The sequence below is a fragment of the Clupea harengus genome, chromosome 20 (assembly GCF_900700415.2).
Source record: "Clupea harengus chromosome 20, Ch_v2.0.2, whole genome shotgun sequence".
Taxonomy (NCBI): domain Eukaryota; kingdom Metazoa; phylum Chordata; class Actinopteri; order Clupeiformes; family Clupeidae; genus Clupea; species Clupea harengus.
The window spans coordinates 17,067,863-17,085,397 of record NC_045171.1 but is presented as its reverse complement, the minus strand read 5'-3'; the positions used below and the strand labels follow the sequence as shown (position 1 = coordinate 17,085,397).

At 44.2% G+C, this 17,535-nt stretch overlaps 1 protein-coding gene across 1 annotated transcript in view; it reads right to left on the bottom strand.

The window, feature by feature from the left end:
- Window positions 1–12,899, bottom strand: part of fat2 (FAT atypical cadherin 2) — a 53,295-nt gene extending 40,396 nt beyond the window's left edge. Inside the window, exons 1-5 of the mRNA XM_012834344.3 lie at window positions 12,417–12,899; window positions 4,029–7,318; window positions 3,126–3,437; window positions 1,133–1,191; window positions 85–396 (exon numbers count right to left, since the gene is read on the bottom strand). Of these exons, the coding sequence (XP_012689798.2) occupies window positions 85–396; window positions 1,133–1,191; window positions 3,126–3,437; window positions 4,029–7,299 (3,954 nt within the window). The 5' untranslated portion in view covers window positions 7,300–7,318; window positions 12,417–12,899. The remainder of the gene's footprint in view (window positions 1–84; window positions 397–1,132; window positions 1,192–3,125; window positions 3,438–4,028; window positions 7,319–12,416) is intronic.
- Window positions 12,900–17,535: the final 4,636 nt, after the last annotated feature.

Genomic DNA, 17,535 nt, shown 5'->3' with positions numbered 1-17,535 from the left:
GTATGTGTTTTTTTAAAGGGAATATTCAAACGTCATGTTTCAGCAATTTTGACAGCCCTATTGCATTGTCAACATTTCCCATACCGTGAGGATGGTGTACTGTCCTTGAGAGAAGTCACCACTGGAAGTGACCACTCCAGTAATTGGGTCAATCTCAAACCGGCCCTCCTGGTTGTCCTGAAGATTGTAGGTGATCATGCCGTTGGGGCCCTCATCATTGTCGTGAGCCACCATCCTGTAGACGTCCTGCGGGGTGTTGTTGCCATGGCGCTGCGGGAGCTTGACTTGAAAGATCTTGTGACTGAAAAGGGGACTGTTGTCATTCTCGTCCTCCACCTGTATGACCACAGAGGCGGTGGAGTGCAGAGGCGGGCTGCCATTATCTGACACGATCACCTGTGATAGCAAGCAGACAGAGAGAGAGAGAGAATGACGCAAATAGCTTAGAAGAAAACAGAGCTGAGAAGGAAACAGCTTTAAGCAGCTTTGAAACAACTCTGAATAACAAGAGGAGACGCGATGAAAAGCACAGAAGCAAGGTCAGGTCTTCTTTATAGAAGTGTGACAATGGTGGAAGTCAGAAAGGAGTCTGCCACTCTGAAAAAACAACCTCCATTGATTCTATTCATCTCAGTGGCTCTTAAGCTTTGATTTACAATGTAAACCTTTATACATCCTTATTGACTGTAAGTCTATACAAACCTTGGTAGTCACTGCTGAATTATTGGTATAGTACTGTGTGGACTGACAAATATGCAGGGTTGGGAAGTGTAATAGGTTACAGGTAAGGTTATAGGTTGATGTTACTATCTAGACGGTGAAAAGAGGCCAAGCGACAGAAGCAATGTTAGATTCTACATATTAGCTGTAAACATATTCAGATCACCAACAATTTGATTAGTGACAAAAATTTAATAAAAAAAAATTCTATTCAACTGTAACGGATTACAATCAAATGTATTAGAGTAACTACATACTCCATAACCCAGCACATATGTTAGGCATGTTGAATAAAGGTGTTTTACTGGTGAATGGAAATGTGAATGCACGTATTTGCTCAGACTAATACACTGTTGAAGGATATTAGAAAGGCGATGGATTTTATGTTATTTCTGCCAGCAAGTGACCTCACCTCAATAATATGCTCTGCTTTTTGCTCTCGGTCCAGCGCTGCGAGGGTACTGATCACACCTTGATGAACAAATAAAGCACACACACACACACACACACACACACACACACAGGAAGAACAGGCAGAGTGATCAATGGTCAGACTCTCGCTAGGATGGGACACCTGTTACTGTGCCCGGGGCCGTCTGTTTCCCGCCCTCCCCCTCTCCATAAATCCCTTGCTTTTTTTAACACTGTTTATCCAGGTTCAGCACTCACACAAAGGCCTCGGGGAAAGAGAACAGGAGGAAAACAAGAGAAAGAAGGGGGAGGTAAAAAAAAGCTATTTTTTATGAAGTCTACAAAGATGCACTGGTCTGGCCAACACTAGGGGAAAGAGAGAAGCCTCTCTTCCCTTGCTTTGTGAGGACAAGTTAAGCAACACTTAATTCTGTCAACACATGCGAGAAGAAGGGGAAGGGGGAAGACAAACTGCTTCTCCAGAGAATGGCCAACAGCGACATGTAAACAAACAAGGGTGTTGTTCCAATCTGGGGCAACCAGCAGGAGATCTGACAACCGTGGGGTGAGCTGCGCTTTCACAGCCCTGTAAACAGCCCCACTGGGCCTTTACAGCCGCCAATATTTGGGCAGGTCATTGAGCCCAAGTGGTTTTAGAAAGTGTGTTTATGCCATAAACATCCACCTGGAAGGAGAAGGAGGAAGGGTCCTTTACCATTGATGTGTATTTCAAACATGGTCACCTCCACTTAAGTGAGAAGGTTTTGCTGATGTGAAAATATACAGGATTATGTGAATTCTAACACACTTCCTCTCTACAACCCTGCTCATGTGTGGGTGAATTACTTTCATTTCCTCAATTGACTCATTTTCTATCCTAAAGTGAGTGGCCTGATGTTTATACTGTTTTAGTCAAACGATATAACAGTCAAACATGTTTGTGAAGTGGTTAATGGGGCTCAGCCATTTCTCTGAGTCAGAACAGCTCTCTTGACTTTATGAGTCACAAGCTCTCCTGTTCAGACATGAGGTAGGAGAACAATATCGCCGTGCAGATCCTGAACAGACCTGACCAGACAACAAACCACATTTTTCGTAAACCACATTTAACCCCTGAGCAATTTGTTCATTCAGAAAGCTAAACAGTGAGCCCTCACCTTCAGAAAGAAAGAAAAAAATCTCTCTGTTATGGAGTCAACTGAAGAAGCCATATTTTACTGAGACTGACTGAGACTCTCTCCTTCCCTGCTCACTACAGTGACACAGGCTACGACGCAGCCCTCGCTAAAATGGGCCACATAGCGGTGATGCCCTCTCTCAGAGTTTAATAAGTGCTTCTGAAGGTTGCTTCAGCATGTGTAAAGGCTTTCTGTAGTCACCTCCGCATAGGCTGTGCTCCTTTTTCTCAGTAATCCCTCAGTATTGCCCTCGGGCGGGGCCAACAAGCCAACAAAGCAGCGGGAGACCGAGGACGGACAAGTACAAGCTTGCAATGCAGGTTAATGTCGCTCTAATTTCCCTGGGTACACTTCAAAGGCAAGGACCAAAGATGCCTTCTCCACCTCAGCTAGGGACAGAGACGGGGTCAGAAAAGCATCTGTTTAGGGTTTCGGATTCAAAGTTCTTTTAAGGAGCTTTTCTTTAAGAAGACACAACACCACACCCAGCCATAATAACGATAATCGGATCAAATTTTGTCACTTATTTGACGGCACACCTCCGTGAAAAACAGGGCTGCGCCTGGACTTGCTGAATGGGTCTAAACACACCAGCAAGCAAGGATCAACTGAATTTGAAGGATTAAAGGTGAATAATTTTTACATGGAGCTTCTAAGACATAGCTTGGAAAGTAAAAACACCAAATAAATATGACCCCTTGACACACAGTAATGACATAGTACACCCTGCATGCAAACCCACCTCTTGTCTGATTATTAAAGGGCCTTTGTCATATATGACAGTGTTCTAAAAGGCTCTAATGGAGACATATTTACCTGTTGTAGAGTCAATAGAAAAGTATGTGCGCTGCGAGTCCAAGATCTGGTATGTCAGCTTGTTCTCTGAGGACCTGTCAATGTCTGTGGCAGACACCTGTAGGACGGACTGGTCCGGGGACAAATTCTCCTGTATCGAGGCGAAGTAGATGGGCTGGGACAGTTCTGGAGGGTTGTCGTTAATATCCAGAACCTCCAGATAGACCTCCGTCCAGGACACCAGGGGGACAGTGCCTAAATCTGTAGCGTAGACAGTCAGCCAGTAGTGTGTGATGGTCTCTCTATCCAGTAGGTCCCCAGTTCGTATTACACCTGTTGGAACAATAAGAAATGATAAGAAGAAGAAGAAGAAGAAAAAGAAGAAGAAGGAGAAATACAAAACCATAATGAGGGTTTCTGTAATTATAAACACAGCAAAGTACATAAAAATCAGATTTTACAGGGATATAACTTAACATTATGGAGTAGTCGCTGAATTGCTGAATTGCATTGCTGAATTATTCATTGCACTTTGAGCAGCAAAACAGAAATGTGATCGACCAAACAATTTATGATAATTGCATCAAACAAAGACAATCGAAATGAAAGATAAAAGGAGCTTTAAGTGCTCTGTGTGCATTCATACTCTGTCTTATCACAGCAGTACACTACCATAGTCTTTTATTTAACAACTAGCACTAAATAAGAGGTTTGGGTGATTGAGTAACAGGAAATGTGTTCAGCAACTTGAAAATGTTGAACATAAGGCATCCATCACCTAGAAACTGCGTGAAAGCACACAAAACCCCCTCAAGGGTTTCTTTTTCCATTTTTCAGGTAAGACATTTTCATCAGATCAGTACAGAAAAGAAAACAGCCATTGTGTAAGTATGCACAAACATACAAGGCACCACATGCACATACCTGTCTCCTCATCAACAGTGAAGATTCCCAGACCAGAGCCGTCATGAATGAAGTATCTGACAACTCCATCTCTGCCTAGGTCCTTGTCTGCAGCAGTCACGGTCAAGACAGATGTTCCCACTGCGGCATCCTCCATTACATGTGCCGTGGAGACAAACTCTGTAAAGGTGGGGCTGTTCAGGTTTTCGTTGATGTCCAGGACCTCAACCTCAATGAAGCAGGAGGAGGACAGCGATCGGGGTAGGCCGTGGTCAACTGCACGAACGGTGAGGTTATACATTTGCTTCCTCTCGAAATCCAGCTCCTTCTCCAGGGTCAGGGACCCAGTGGCGGTGTCAAGGAAGAAGATCCCGTTCTCATTGTTTTTGAGATTATAGCTGATTAACCCCCCAGACCCTAAATCCAGGTCGTAGATCTCAACCCACAACAACACTGTGCCAAGGGGCAGATCTTCAGGCACCTTAATCCTGTATACTTTGGGAGCAAATCTGGGAGGATTATCATTGACATCCTCCACCACGACCACCAAATCCACCAGTGAGAAAAGCTGAGGGTCCACTTTGGCCTGATCTCTTGCCTCTATCCGCAGGTCATGCCTAGGTATGATCTCTCTGTCCAGTCGCCCTGTGACACTAACCTCACCAGTTTCCTCATTAATCTGAAATAAATCAGTTTCTGTCAACAGAGAATATCTAATGATTCCATTGTCTTCCAGGTCAAAATCTATAGCTTGTGCTTGAAAGATGCTTGAGTCTACTTCGGCATTTTCTGGAACGTTTATGACATATCTGGATTGCTCAAACAGTGGTGGGTTGTCGTTGAAATCTAAAATATTTACAGCCAGAAACTTCCACACAGAGTTCTGTGGCGTGCCCAGATCATACACGGTTATATTGAGAATGTAAAACTCCTTGGACTCTCTGTCTAATGGACAGATTAGACGCAGCTCTCCAGAGTCAATATCCACAGCAAAGCACCCATTCTCATTTCCATTTGTGATGGCGTAGACAAGCTTGCCATTAAACCCTGTGTCATTGTCTGTGGCCTTGATGTGAAGGACAGTAGTGTTGATTAGAGTGTCCTCCCTGACATCAATGGTGCTCAGCATTCCTAGCGCAAATTTCGGAGAGTGACGGTTGATGATGTGGACATCTGAGAACGACTCTTCTTCTTGTGCGGACAGGACAGGCATGATAGATTCAATTAGCTTATCTGTCAGCTGTTTGGAAACTCCAGTTTCCTGGCAATGCATAGCAGCCTCTTTGACTTTGCTAGTTATGCTGACAGTGACAGTGGTCGGGTCAGCGGTATACTTGCCGTCAGTTGCAATAATTTTCAGTTTGTATGACAGCGGTTCGCTCTCATCTGACACTGCAGGAAGGGGTTTGGCTAGTGTGATGACCCCGCTAGTGGGGTCAATCTCAAACAGATTGTCATTGTTGCCAAATGAAATGGCGTACTTGATCTGGAGCAGCTCGTCCAGGTCGACAGCGGACAAGCCCATACCGATGCTTTTCCCGACCGACCAGTCCGGAGGGACGGAGGCATTGCAGTTCACCATCTCAAACAGAGGCGCGTTGTCGTTTACATTGCTCATGGTTATGGTGACGGCCGCCTCACTCACGTGACTGAAGGGGCTGCCGCTGTCTGAGGCCCAGATGCGGAGATGGTACCAGCGTTTCATGACCTCGTAGTCCAGCTCCTCTGTGGTGACTACCACACCAGTAAATGGGTCAATGGCGAACGGGAGAGGACCAGTGTTTGCAATGGCGTATGTCACAAACCCGTTTTTGTCCTGGTCGACGTCTATGGCAGTGATGGACAAGACACTGGTTCCTATGGGGACATTTTCGGGGAGACTGTCCTGATAAGATGGAAGGGTGAAAATGGGGGCGTTGTCATTTTCGTCAGTGACATCAACAATAACACGAGCCTCAGCTTGATTCTGATTTAAGGATATGATTAACTCATGGCGAGACTTTTTCTCAAAGTCGAGAGTCTCTGTTGTTATCATTACACCAGTTTTTGCATTTATGTGGAATTTACTACTGTCTGGACCACTTTTCAAGTGATATGTAATATTTGGAAGTATCTGGTTTGTTGTTACTCTAACTACATGACTTTTAGCCGGGGCAAATTCACTCAGGGTGGTATAATACACGTCCTGTTCAAATTTCAGCGGCGTGACTTGAGGTGAGGGAATATGTATTTCCTGTCTTGGACTAAGAAGAGGAGGGTTGCTTCTGTCTGTTGCTTGAAGAGTTAAATTCAGCCCAAATGCGTTCTCCGACCAGTTCATTCTTTTGGTTGTGACCAATTGGTAGTCGCTGCCTTGTATATTGGATGGAATAATCTGGAAACACTTTTGGGGGTCCCCTGAAACAATGCTCAAGGACTCGATCTGACGTGGTTCAGGCTTAACCTGAATATCAATGCTGATTTTGTCACTGTCCATTTCAGGTCCCTTGACTGAAATTGGGATGACCAGTGGAAAATCGGCTGTGACCTTCTGGACCGTCACAATCACCCGTGCGTCGTTGGCATACTTCGGCGCTCCCAAGATTTTCTTTGTCCTGTCCTCGGCCAGCACCCTCAGCTCGTACCTGTCTCTTCGACTGGCATTCAGCTTTTTGGCAAGTGTAATGACCCCTGTGAAAGGATCGACCACAAACGGATGGGTCCTGGTGGAAAAGGAGTAATAGAAGTCTGCGTTGATGCCCAGATCTGCATCTGTTGCACTGACTTTAACTATGCTCGTCTTCAGCGGGGTGTCCTCTTTGATTGCCACATTGTATGACGCCGGGTAGAAGAGGGGCTTGAGGTCATTGGTGTCGAGAACTTGGACTGAAACCTTTGTCCATGCCTGGTAGTTGTGGGTGCTCTCGATGGCCTCGACGGTGATTGTGTAAACATCCCTCACCTCTCTGTTTGGCACGGCCGAGTGACCGCTCTGTGTCTTAATTCGCAGGAAACAGAAGTCTCCCACACTGACCTCCTCCGCTGTGAAGAGTTCATCGTCGTCGCCCGCAACGAGATTGTACTTGATGTCCCAGAACGGATCCACCACCACGATTCCCATTCGGATGGAACTCTGCACGTAGGTCTTGGGGGCAGAGTTCTCCCAGATGGTAGCGTTGTAGAGATGGTGGGTGAATTTCAGCGGGGAGCTGTCCTTGTCCTTGTCCAAGCCTCCCTCACATGCAGTTACAATCAGCATTGCCACCATCAGCCCGAGAAGTGAGGCTCTTCGAGTGGGAACCATTTTCAGCATCTTTTCAGGGAACCGCAGCCTTTGAGAGAGAGGGGGAAAGAGGGATAGAAGCAAAGGAGGAGACAGGAGGAAAGGGTGGCAGAAAGAAAAAGGAATGGAGTGAAAACCTGAGAAACTCTTTTTTTTTCATTGTTCAAATATATTTTGTATTCTAATTTCAAGCATGATTGCAGTTACTTCCTGTTAGGCAGCCTTCTCTGGCATAACTTACAAATCACAAATCATTACATAACAATCTCTGGCTACCGATTTTTCAATAACTTCTGTTCTTGGTGCAACATAGTTGTAAAGTGCATGCACACAAATACTCTGGCACAAACACACACACACAGACACACACACACAGACACACACAGACGGATAAACAGAGATACACACACACACACACACACACACACACACACACACACACACACACACACACACACACACAGACACATACAGAGACACACACACACACACACAGACACAGACACACACACACACACACAAACAGAGAGACACACACACACACACTCATACACTCATACAGGTCTTGCACACATGCACAGTGAAAACCTGCATTGAGGTATGTGGCCTCCTGTTCTGACATGCCTTGACAAAAGCAAGCAATACATTGTTTAAGCCTGAAAATAGCCTTCAAGCTGTTTTAGACAGGTGTTGCATTTTCACACGACAGTTTCATTCTTCTGCTTTGCATCGGCTCACAACAATCATGCCTCCTCAAAGGCCTTGGCCGTGAGGTGTCATGAAAAGAGGAGCCGTCCTCTGAGTGTCGGCACGGCACCTCTCTCTCCCCTCTCTATCCTCAGTTTTTGCTCAGATCGAATAAACGCCATGTCAACGTCACGGCACTGGAGCGTCTCCTCTGATTACTTGTTTGACAGGCTCTGTTCATTGTGACTATGAGAGCATGCCCATTCTGAAATGAGTAGACCCTTGCTCCCATCCCACAGAGAATAGATTGGCCTGTGGCATGTTTGTGGTCGCGTCCGCATACTTGAGCTTTCGAGGGGTTGAAAAAAAAAAAGACTTATGGAATCCTTGTTTGTGTTAGCCATCACTATAATAAACGGCGCTGCCTGTCAAACTGACTCAATACAGAGATGTCCATATACTGTATGTATTTTCCAACATAAAACACTGTCTTTTCTTTGAAGACTTGAGTAGGTCTGCCTGCTGTGAGAGTGGCTGTTATGTTAAAAGTCGGTGCAGAGTAAATGGGGACATTAGAAGTTGTTTCAGGAGATAACAGCTAGAGGTTTGTTGTTGCTTTAACTCAGGCCCAAGTAGGAGGATGTAAGTGATTTGCCTATCAGATATCGCAAAACAGCAAGAGATTTCCTAACAGGAACCACTTTTTTCAGCCTGAAGAGTACCTGTAGGCGGTTTGCATTGGTAGATTGCAAAACACTATGCCAGCATACTGTGATTTATTTGTTAGCACTGATAACATTTAGTTTAGAGGAATACAGTTTAGTCCTATGATTTCATATGACAGTCAGAGCAGGAAAGGATTCACACACAGAAAACTAATAATAAAAGATTGAAGTGCCTTGATTTTAAAAGTCTCTACTTTTACATATGCAGGACATAATGTAGACATGTGCAACAAGTGCATTCAATACATCAAAGTGCATTAACTCAGTCAGAGCTCAAAACGTATTCTTAACCATCAAGTCCTCTCTGAAGCCTGGCATTAGAAGCAGGCATCTGTATGCAAATAGAGAACAACTGATAGTTATATTAACATCAGTCATGTCTGTCGACAATGTGTCCCACAGCATGAAACTCACTTTACAGTGAAGTGTAATAAGCTTAAGAATCTGCACAGCTCTTCCTCAAAATAAGTTGATACTTGTTCTTCTTCACTAAAGGACAATTATCTGTGCTTCAGGCTCATTAGCGTAAAAGGACACCAGCTTTCTGGACGGTGAGTAGTTAACAATAAGTCTTTGCTGTTGATGAGTTCACGCCTCCGAGGACATGGAGCATTCCTGGCCACCTCTAGCAGTGGCACAGAAGATCTGGTCATGATTAGGTTTTACATGTTTGGACTGGACCTGACTGGCTCTATCTGACTGCATCAGACTGCATGTGTTATAGCCAATCTTATCAGGGACAGTGGAGGAAACAGAGTAACTGTGGAGAGAGGCGGACGAGCGCTAACAATAGCGCTAACACAACGCACGTTAAGTTGTTCGTCAGAGATGTGCTTGTTCAATTACAGTGTAACTGATGTTTAGAGACCCTGTGTATTCCGGCATTCTCTCTCTCTCTGTGTGTGTGTGTGTGTGTGTGTGTGTGTGTGTGTGTGTGTGTGTGTGTGTGTGTGTGTGTGTGTGTGTGTGTGTGTGTGTGTGCATGCATGTGGGGAGACATTATATGACTACAGAGTGGAATTGATTGGTGAAATTCTGATGAACTCTTTTCAGGGACAAGAATTAGTTTGCTTTGACATTAACTGGAGGAAAAAGACTGAATCAGACTTTTTGAGCTCACTTTGTGTTTGTTAAGAGTTATTGGACAATGGTTACAACAGATTATTTCATGAATCCTCAAAAATTGTATATTGTTGAACTTAAACACCTTTTTAAGATACATTCATTGAAAAATGACGAACTATCTTGGAATATAATTTATATTAGTTCAAAAGGGGAAAAGTCTTGCACTGTATACCAGGTCAAAACATTTAGATGTGATACTCTGGGGAAATGCTGTGTCTCATTGTGTCTCATGCCTGTATGTTAGTACCCATATTAGCTTATCCTGTTTCCCCGGCCTGAGGACCTGAAGCGTTAGTGCTAGTTGTGAAATCCATATGAGTCAGTGGGGTCTGTTAGTAGAGGCTGCTCTGTGTGGTCATGCCCCGAGTTAAACACCGTGGAGAGGACAACCTGTACACACACGCTCAGCCTCGGAGAAGGCCCTCCCGCAACACGCACACACACACAAATACACACACACAAGTCTACACACACGATCCTACACTCACTCTCACTCTCCACTATTTCCGAAAACGAACACGACCCTTAGACATCCTGAACACCCAGGAATTATGTACAGTAGGATATGTAATACATGTAGTGTAAATCAACACTAAGTACCCCCAGCCTTAACAAAAAACTATTGTCCACCACTTGATTGAACTTGATTGAACATCTTCAGTAGCTTGCCCATGTTAGTGTATTTGTGTGTAATACTTGGGTTGGATTTGTGTTGCTGTTGTTTGCTTTCATACTTTTGGTTTTCCAAATGATGAACGACTGAACTGCAGTTCAGTGAACCAACAATGACAGCAGTGTTCACTGTTTTCTTTAACTGTGCTTCATTACTTCCATAGCTCTAAGATGTGTTAATCTCCGGACACTTTTGAGCTCCTGATAAGAGAGATTTGTGTGTAGGCAACTTGTAAATCAGCACTGTCTCCCACACATAAGTCACCTGGAGGACTAGAGGAAAACCATCATGTACGTCTCTGTGGGCCAACAACCCCCCACAGGTATTTTATGAACAACTTCCTGTTACCAGTGCATACCCATGTGAGGGATCCAATCAACCTCTGGGCTCTGTCCCATACATCACTGTTCAGTGAAGGCCCCACAAGCCTTTGCAGGCTCCAGCTGTGTGTTGGCTGTGCCTTTGGTAATAATATATATGAATGGAAGTCAGAGTGGCCAAGATGGTTATCTCTGGCATGGCCCTTGAGTCTTGTCAGTTTACCTTCCAGATTGAAACTAGCTGGATGAAACACGCCTGCACAGACCCCAGTTTATTTCTGTATGTGATGTATATCTTTGCCACAAGTACTATGGCATGCTGACTGGGCATACAGTATATTTAGTCAGAAACTAATCTGTTCAGGCTTGCAGTTCCAAACGATAAAACATTTCGAATTAAATCACCAGGATGAGCTGTAAGCTTACAGTATGGCGTGCATGTATTAACAAGCTTTAAAGGTACATTTTCTGCATGCAGATTCATGTTTGTTAAGCCTTAAACTAAAACTGACTAAACAAGTGGAATGTTGGAATAGACTTTTCAATAATTACACATTAGGACACATACGATTACACAACACACGCAGACACATTTGCAAAGCGCTTCACAGTCACTTGGGAACTGCAGAGGCACTGTTACTTTAAAAAGGGATTCAGTGGTATAGAGGTTTTACCATTCAACTGTCTGCACCATCTCTGACTGCTCTCTGATAATGGTTATAGGGGCCGGGAAGGCCCCCAGCCTACACCCTTTGCCACAGGGGGCCATTAGCCAAATTGCTGGGAGTGGTCTTCAAAGTGAACAGGTAGGCCAAATGGCTTAATTCTGATTCATTAGGAACAAGACAATATCCACAGAGGGTGTGTGTGTGTGTGTGTGTGTTTGTGTGTGTGTGTGATCGTAGGGTGGAATGAGCTCTCGGATCACCGCCTTGGGTAACCATAGCCCATGCTCTGGGGATGCACAGAAACCATCAGCATTCAAACCTTGTCTGATATTTCTAGTGGTTAGAATGTTTATACGTGAACAAAATCAGCCAAACCCACACAAACATTTTACATCTGAAAGTGCATGTATCATTCATCGGAGTTATATTACCATCTCACAATACATTTTGATTAGAGAAAATACAATATGTGTTGATGATTCCAATATATGAATTAACAAAAGTAAATTTCATTCCAATTCAACCTCATTAAACTCTTAATGGATTTGGTGACTTAAATTTAAAAGTAGAAAATCGTTTTGTTTAAAAAAAATGCATAAACTTTGGACTAGTTTCTAATGCTAATGACATTTTCAAATCAAAAGTAACCAGCCATACAAGGTGCCATGCATTGACTGTGACTCAGTGTCTTTCATTCAGTGGCACCTCAATACCTACCCACCCCCACAGCACCCCCCCCCCCCCCCCCCCCCCGCCAGATATTACCCAACTACCCATCCCAATCTAGATATTACCCAAGGTCTCAGGGAAGCACACCTTATCATGCTAATTTGGTTCCAAAGCAGGACTTTGCAGGTAGGCTTAGCCCTGAGAACTGAAGCTGCTACCGGAGAAGAGGCTACAGCTGAAGCAGTGAACCGCCAGCTGACAGCCAGCGAGGTACACTTACCTGAGGCTCCCTGAGAACGCTCTTCCAGCAAACTTTTCGGCTCTAGATTCCCGGCCCTTTATGCTCTTGTGGCATTGGCATTCCGGCACGGTAAGGACTTTGATCTCCAGTGTCCCATTGTGCCAAAGAAATTCCCAAAGCACTTTTTTCGGCTAACTTGTTGTACTCCTGAGGACTGAGTTGGAGTGTGAGTGAGACACCTTCTTCCCTCAGGAGTCCCATCACTCCGCCTACATCCAACTGACACCGTCCCTCCCTCTTTTTCCCTCCCTCCCTCCTTCCTTCCAGGGACATGTGCACAGATTGTGGAACTCTCTCTCTCTCTCTTTTTCTCTCTCTCTCTCTTTCTCTCTCTCTTTCTCTTTCTCACATTGTTTGTTTTTTGGGCCCAGGCCAGGGAAGTGCTCCAGGAGAGTGTGTTGCAACAAGACTTTTTGATGGTTAGTGCCCTGCACAGAGATTCACATGTAAGACAAATGGAGCACGTTATTAATGAGCATGACTGGTAGGGACTGAGTAAGACCAACAAAAACTGTGTGAAAAATGATGGGTGGTTTTTTTCATGGGAAATACTGATGGCTCTGCACTGTCAAATGTAAACAAATAATGATGGGACACACTTGGATCCACAAAATTAACTTAAATCCTAAGAATATTTTCAGTTAAAATGCATAGATTGATTTAGGATCATGTGGCTGATTGCAGAGAAATAATCCCTAAAGAGGGGGAAATAATCCCTAAGGAGGAGGATTTAGCAAGTGATTTTTGAGAGATAGCTAAGTATTTACCTTTTGTTGGTTCTCATGCTGCCACTTACACCCTGGAGCCCATGGTCTTTGTCTCACTGTTTTGTAAACAGAGATCATTGAACATGCTCCAGTTAGCTGCCGCGTGTCGAGTGAGGTGAGCGGAGTGGCGTGCGACACTCAAACAAGTGACTCAGAGAGTGATGTCTACAGAGGATTGTGGGTAGAAAAAAATTAATCAGACGTTAACAGTCTCTTAACTACCTCACTTAGGTCTTATTTATGTACTTTGGATAGCCAACACATGTCCTCAGTCCCCAGCTGAAGACCTGAAAAGAGGAGGCCTACATGGAAGAAAGAAGCTATGTGGGACATGTGCACGGTGGGTACAGGGACCTGGGGGGAGGCGGTGTGTCTTCATGGCCCACAAATAAGCCCGAACAGAAGGTGGGCATGGGTCCACTGGCAGCAGGTGGATACCACAGAAGTGCACTTTGAAGATGACGTTTTCTTACAATAAAATAAATAAATGAGAAATGAAATGCTAGCTGGAGGGCATTGAGCGAAGAAAAAGGCAAAGAGCCACCCGCATATGATTACACGAAAACCTTTAGTCATTTTTAATAAAAATGTTGAGGGATTAGTAGCACTGTTTGCCAACTGTGAGATACAGAGTATGCCAGCCCGTGAATGGTGTGTCGTAACGGAAAGCCCTTTTAAAAAACAGACAGATGGGATACTGTTTCAGTTTGAGCTGAAGCAATATAGCAAATGACCTACAAAACTTTAGCAAACTGGCTTATTAGTTGGCAAAGATTTTTGATAATAGGTCTCTTTGCATACACACACACACACACACACACACACACACACACACACACACAAACATACACTCACTCTCTCTCCTCCTCCTCTTCCCATACATATTCACACACACACTCTCACACACACAAACCCTCTAATTTCCTCACATACATATAATATACCCACACTAACACACACACACACGCAATACAACATCCAGACATGCACTGGATGTATAGACCATGTAAATACGCAACATTACATAGATGCTGTCATGGTGCCTATAGTCTTTGGCCTCGGATCATGTCCTGCTCATGCCACCCTGCTGGACATGCATGAATCTGGCATCAGGGAGGTCAGGGGTTCGCCTACCACAGAGAGCACATATGCTGAAACATTCCATGCACCCACTGTACCTTGGGCTCCGGTCGAACAGAGAGAGCCGCTCGTGTTTACATGGTTTAGGCTGCAGAGCAAGGACACCTTGCCATATAATGTTCCAGGGATTGTTTTGTCAGGAGACATCAAGGAGTGTGCGGTATATGGTTTATGAAGCCCTGCAGAGTATGGAAGTGCTCAAAATGGGGAAGGAATTCTGACACCTGTCAGAGTTATCTTTGCCTTCACCCTGAGCGAGTGATGGACCATGCTTCTCAGTGACACCTTGGCTCGCTCCCCTGAGAGGTTAAGTTAGTTATTTGGGCATTTGACATGTGGCTCAGCTTGCTCCCGTGACTCTGACAAAGATTAAAAAGTCATAAGAAGGGGCAAAATAAATGGAGGTGGAAAAAACTTGAGAAACACTGATTACTAGTATCTTAGCGTGAGAGAGCCTGTGTCTGCATCAGTCAGACAGGGCTTCAGTGACCGTGGTTACATGGATTCGAATAACTGCCTTAGTCGGACTGAAATCGCATTATCCGTTTCATGTAAGCACCTTAGTCGGATCGTAGTCGGACCGCACATAGTCGGACTAACACCCCTGGATAACTCGATCCGATCCAGTTGATAGTTCGACTATTGCGGCATGTAACGGTGAATTGGATAAGGAACTGGACTTTGCGTCTTTGCGCATGCTTGAGATCCCGCCGCCCTCCTCCCTCCCTCCCTGCCAGGTCGTGACCCGGAAGACGAAAGAGACGATACGTTGTCTCAACTGTACATACTAACATACTTTATGAATATCCTGCAGACTGTCTCACAAGCTTATTCTTGTTGACTATGAACAAACATAACAGAAGAGGTCCGAAGATATGAGTACCTTTACAACCCCTCCTTAAAAACGTATAAGGACGTTCAAATTACGATACTTATGTGGTGCCAGTGTTGACAAAAACGTTGACTGCGACTGTTTGGACAGAACGCGCTAATTCACCGAACAAATACTTTCATATTAATTTCCCACCACTTGTTAGTCATGTCATCCATTCATATCGATGTGAATCAATCAATACTAATACATCTTTAACTGTGATGTGTTTTTGTTTCATTTCACAACGTATTTACTGTATAATCAACGATAGCAGGTGCCCGCTTGTAAACAGTCCACATTTTATTTGCTTAAAACACACAGCAGTACTGTCAAATCAGAAAGCAAATCAGCTGTCAAAGGGCTGTTACCTGACCAAATACCTTTCAAACTCGGTGATAGTATTCACAACTAATTTGTTCTTCATTCTATCAAATATGATGAAGTGTGGTCCGCGACGGCCACAAGTAAATTATTGCGACATTTCTAACATACAACTCAGAACGAAGAGAACACAGCCAGTAGTAGCCTAATCTAATAAAGAGTTGCCTAATCTATTAACAAGGTCATGGATTGGTGGCTTAAGACAGGAACTATGAAAAGAAAATTAAATGAGAAAGCCTCTAACATAGACAAGGAGAAAGTGGTTCAGCCTCATTTGGGAATTATCTCGCCGCGGAGTTGCATTCAAAACACTGTGTTTTTCTCCCGCTGAGACAGCAAGATGATAACTAGGCTATATTCTGTGTTGTGTGACGTTGGATAATGACAGCTCTTAATTATGAAAAGTTGACTACTAGGATGGCTGTATTAATGCCAGTGGGCTAGCCTACTGTTGGTAGTGAAATACTGCGGTCAGTATGCGCATCGTTGTGTTTTGTGATGTCTGTCTGAGTGTGTGATGGGAGTATGAGGCTGTGAGCGAACTATAGTTTGTAACATAACCAAGTCACGCATGGAGCAGGGTTCCAGATGCTTTGCCTTGCGCATTGTCATATCTATAACTAGCCTACTGGTACGTACAAAAGGAGAGCCCACCCGCGAAAATCATGTGTGCGCTAACAATTGTCTGGCGCCAGGTCTTGGGTAGGAGGCATGTTGTTCCGGGGATATTTAGTTAAATGGTCCGCGAATTTTTTTTTATTGGCTAAGTGGTCCTTGGTCTGAAAAAGTTTGAGAAACACTGCTTTATAGACAATAACGATCATACACTCCCATTGCACTCAAACAACCACACTCAAACGAGGAGATATTGTATCAATTAGCCTATTAAGTACTGTATTTATTGATTGCAAAGAGTTCAACGTTACAGCAACATAACTTTGCTCCGGTCGCTAAATCTGATATATCCGTGTGCATCATCGCTCTCCCTCTCTCTCTCTGCCACACCCACCCTGTAACCTACGTGTTTATACATTATAGAAGCAAGACCATTATATTGTAACAAATCACGGAAGCGTGGTATATTTGTTATGGCTTTTTATTAAACACTAAAACACAACACACTGTCACAATGGCACGGGCTTTATGCCCTGGTGCAAGTTACCACGAACAGACTGTGCTACCGTCACCCACCTGTATAAGCTCTGTCCCAACACAGAACAACGACATGTAATTAGAACGGTAAGGAACATATAGGGAACGTCGTTGAGCTAGTGCATCACAGAGTATAACAGTATGCGCCCGCTGCACGGCATTACGGGGCGACTATGCCGGCACGTTAAAATATTCTGGTTTAAAGTTAATGCTTGTGAAATCAGCTGTCACTCGGCTATTACCTGACCAATACCTGTCAAACTCGGTCATACTATTCACAACTAATATGTCCTTCATTCTATCAAATATGATGAAATTTGGTATTGTGCCCGCGAGGCACGCGTGACTTTAGTTGTGTTCAGTTATCTGGCGCTGAAAAAAAACACGAATTAGTACTGTCAAATCAGAAAGCAAATCAGCTGTCACTCGGCTATTACCTGACCAATACCTATCAAACTCGGTGATACTATTCACAACTAATATGTCCTTCATTCTATCAAATATGATGAAATTTGGTATTGTGGCCGCGAGGCACGCGTGAGTTTAGTTGTGTTCAGTTATTTGGCGCTGCCCTCTAAAGACAGAGACGTGACAGGTGGATCGAGATATTTTCCCGTAAATACCTTTACCTAAATACCTTTATAGACAACATCGATCATACACTCCCATTGCACTCAAACAACCACACTCAAACGAGGAGATATTGTATCAATTAGCCTATTATGTATTGTATTAATTGCACAGAGTTCCAGTGGCGCATGCAGCCGTACGCACTGTGCGTACC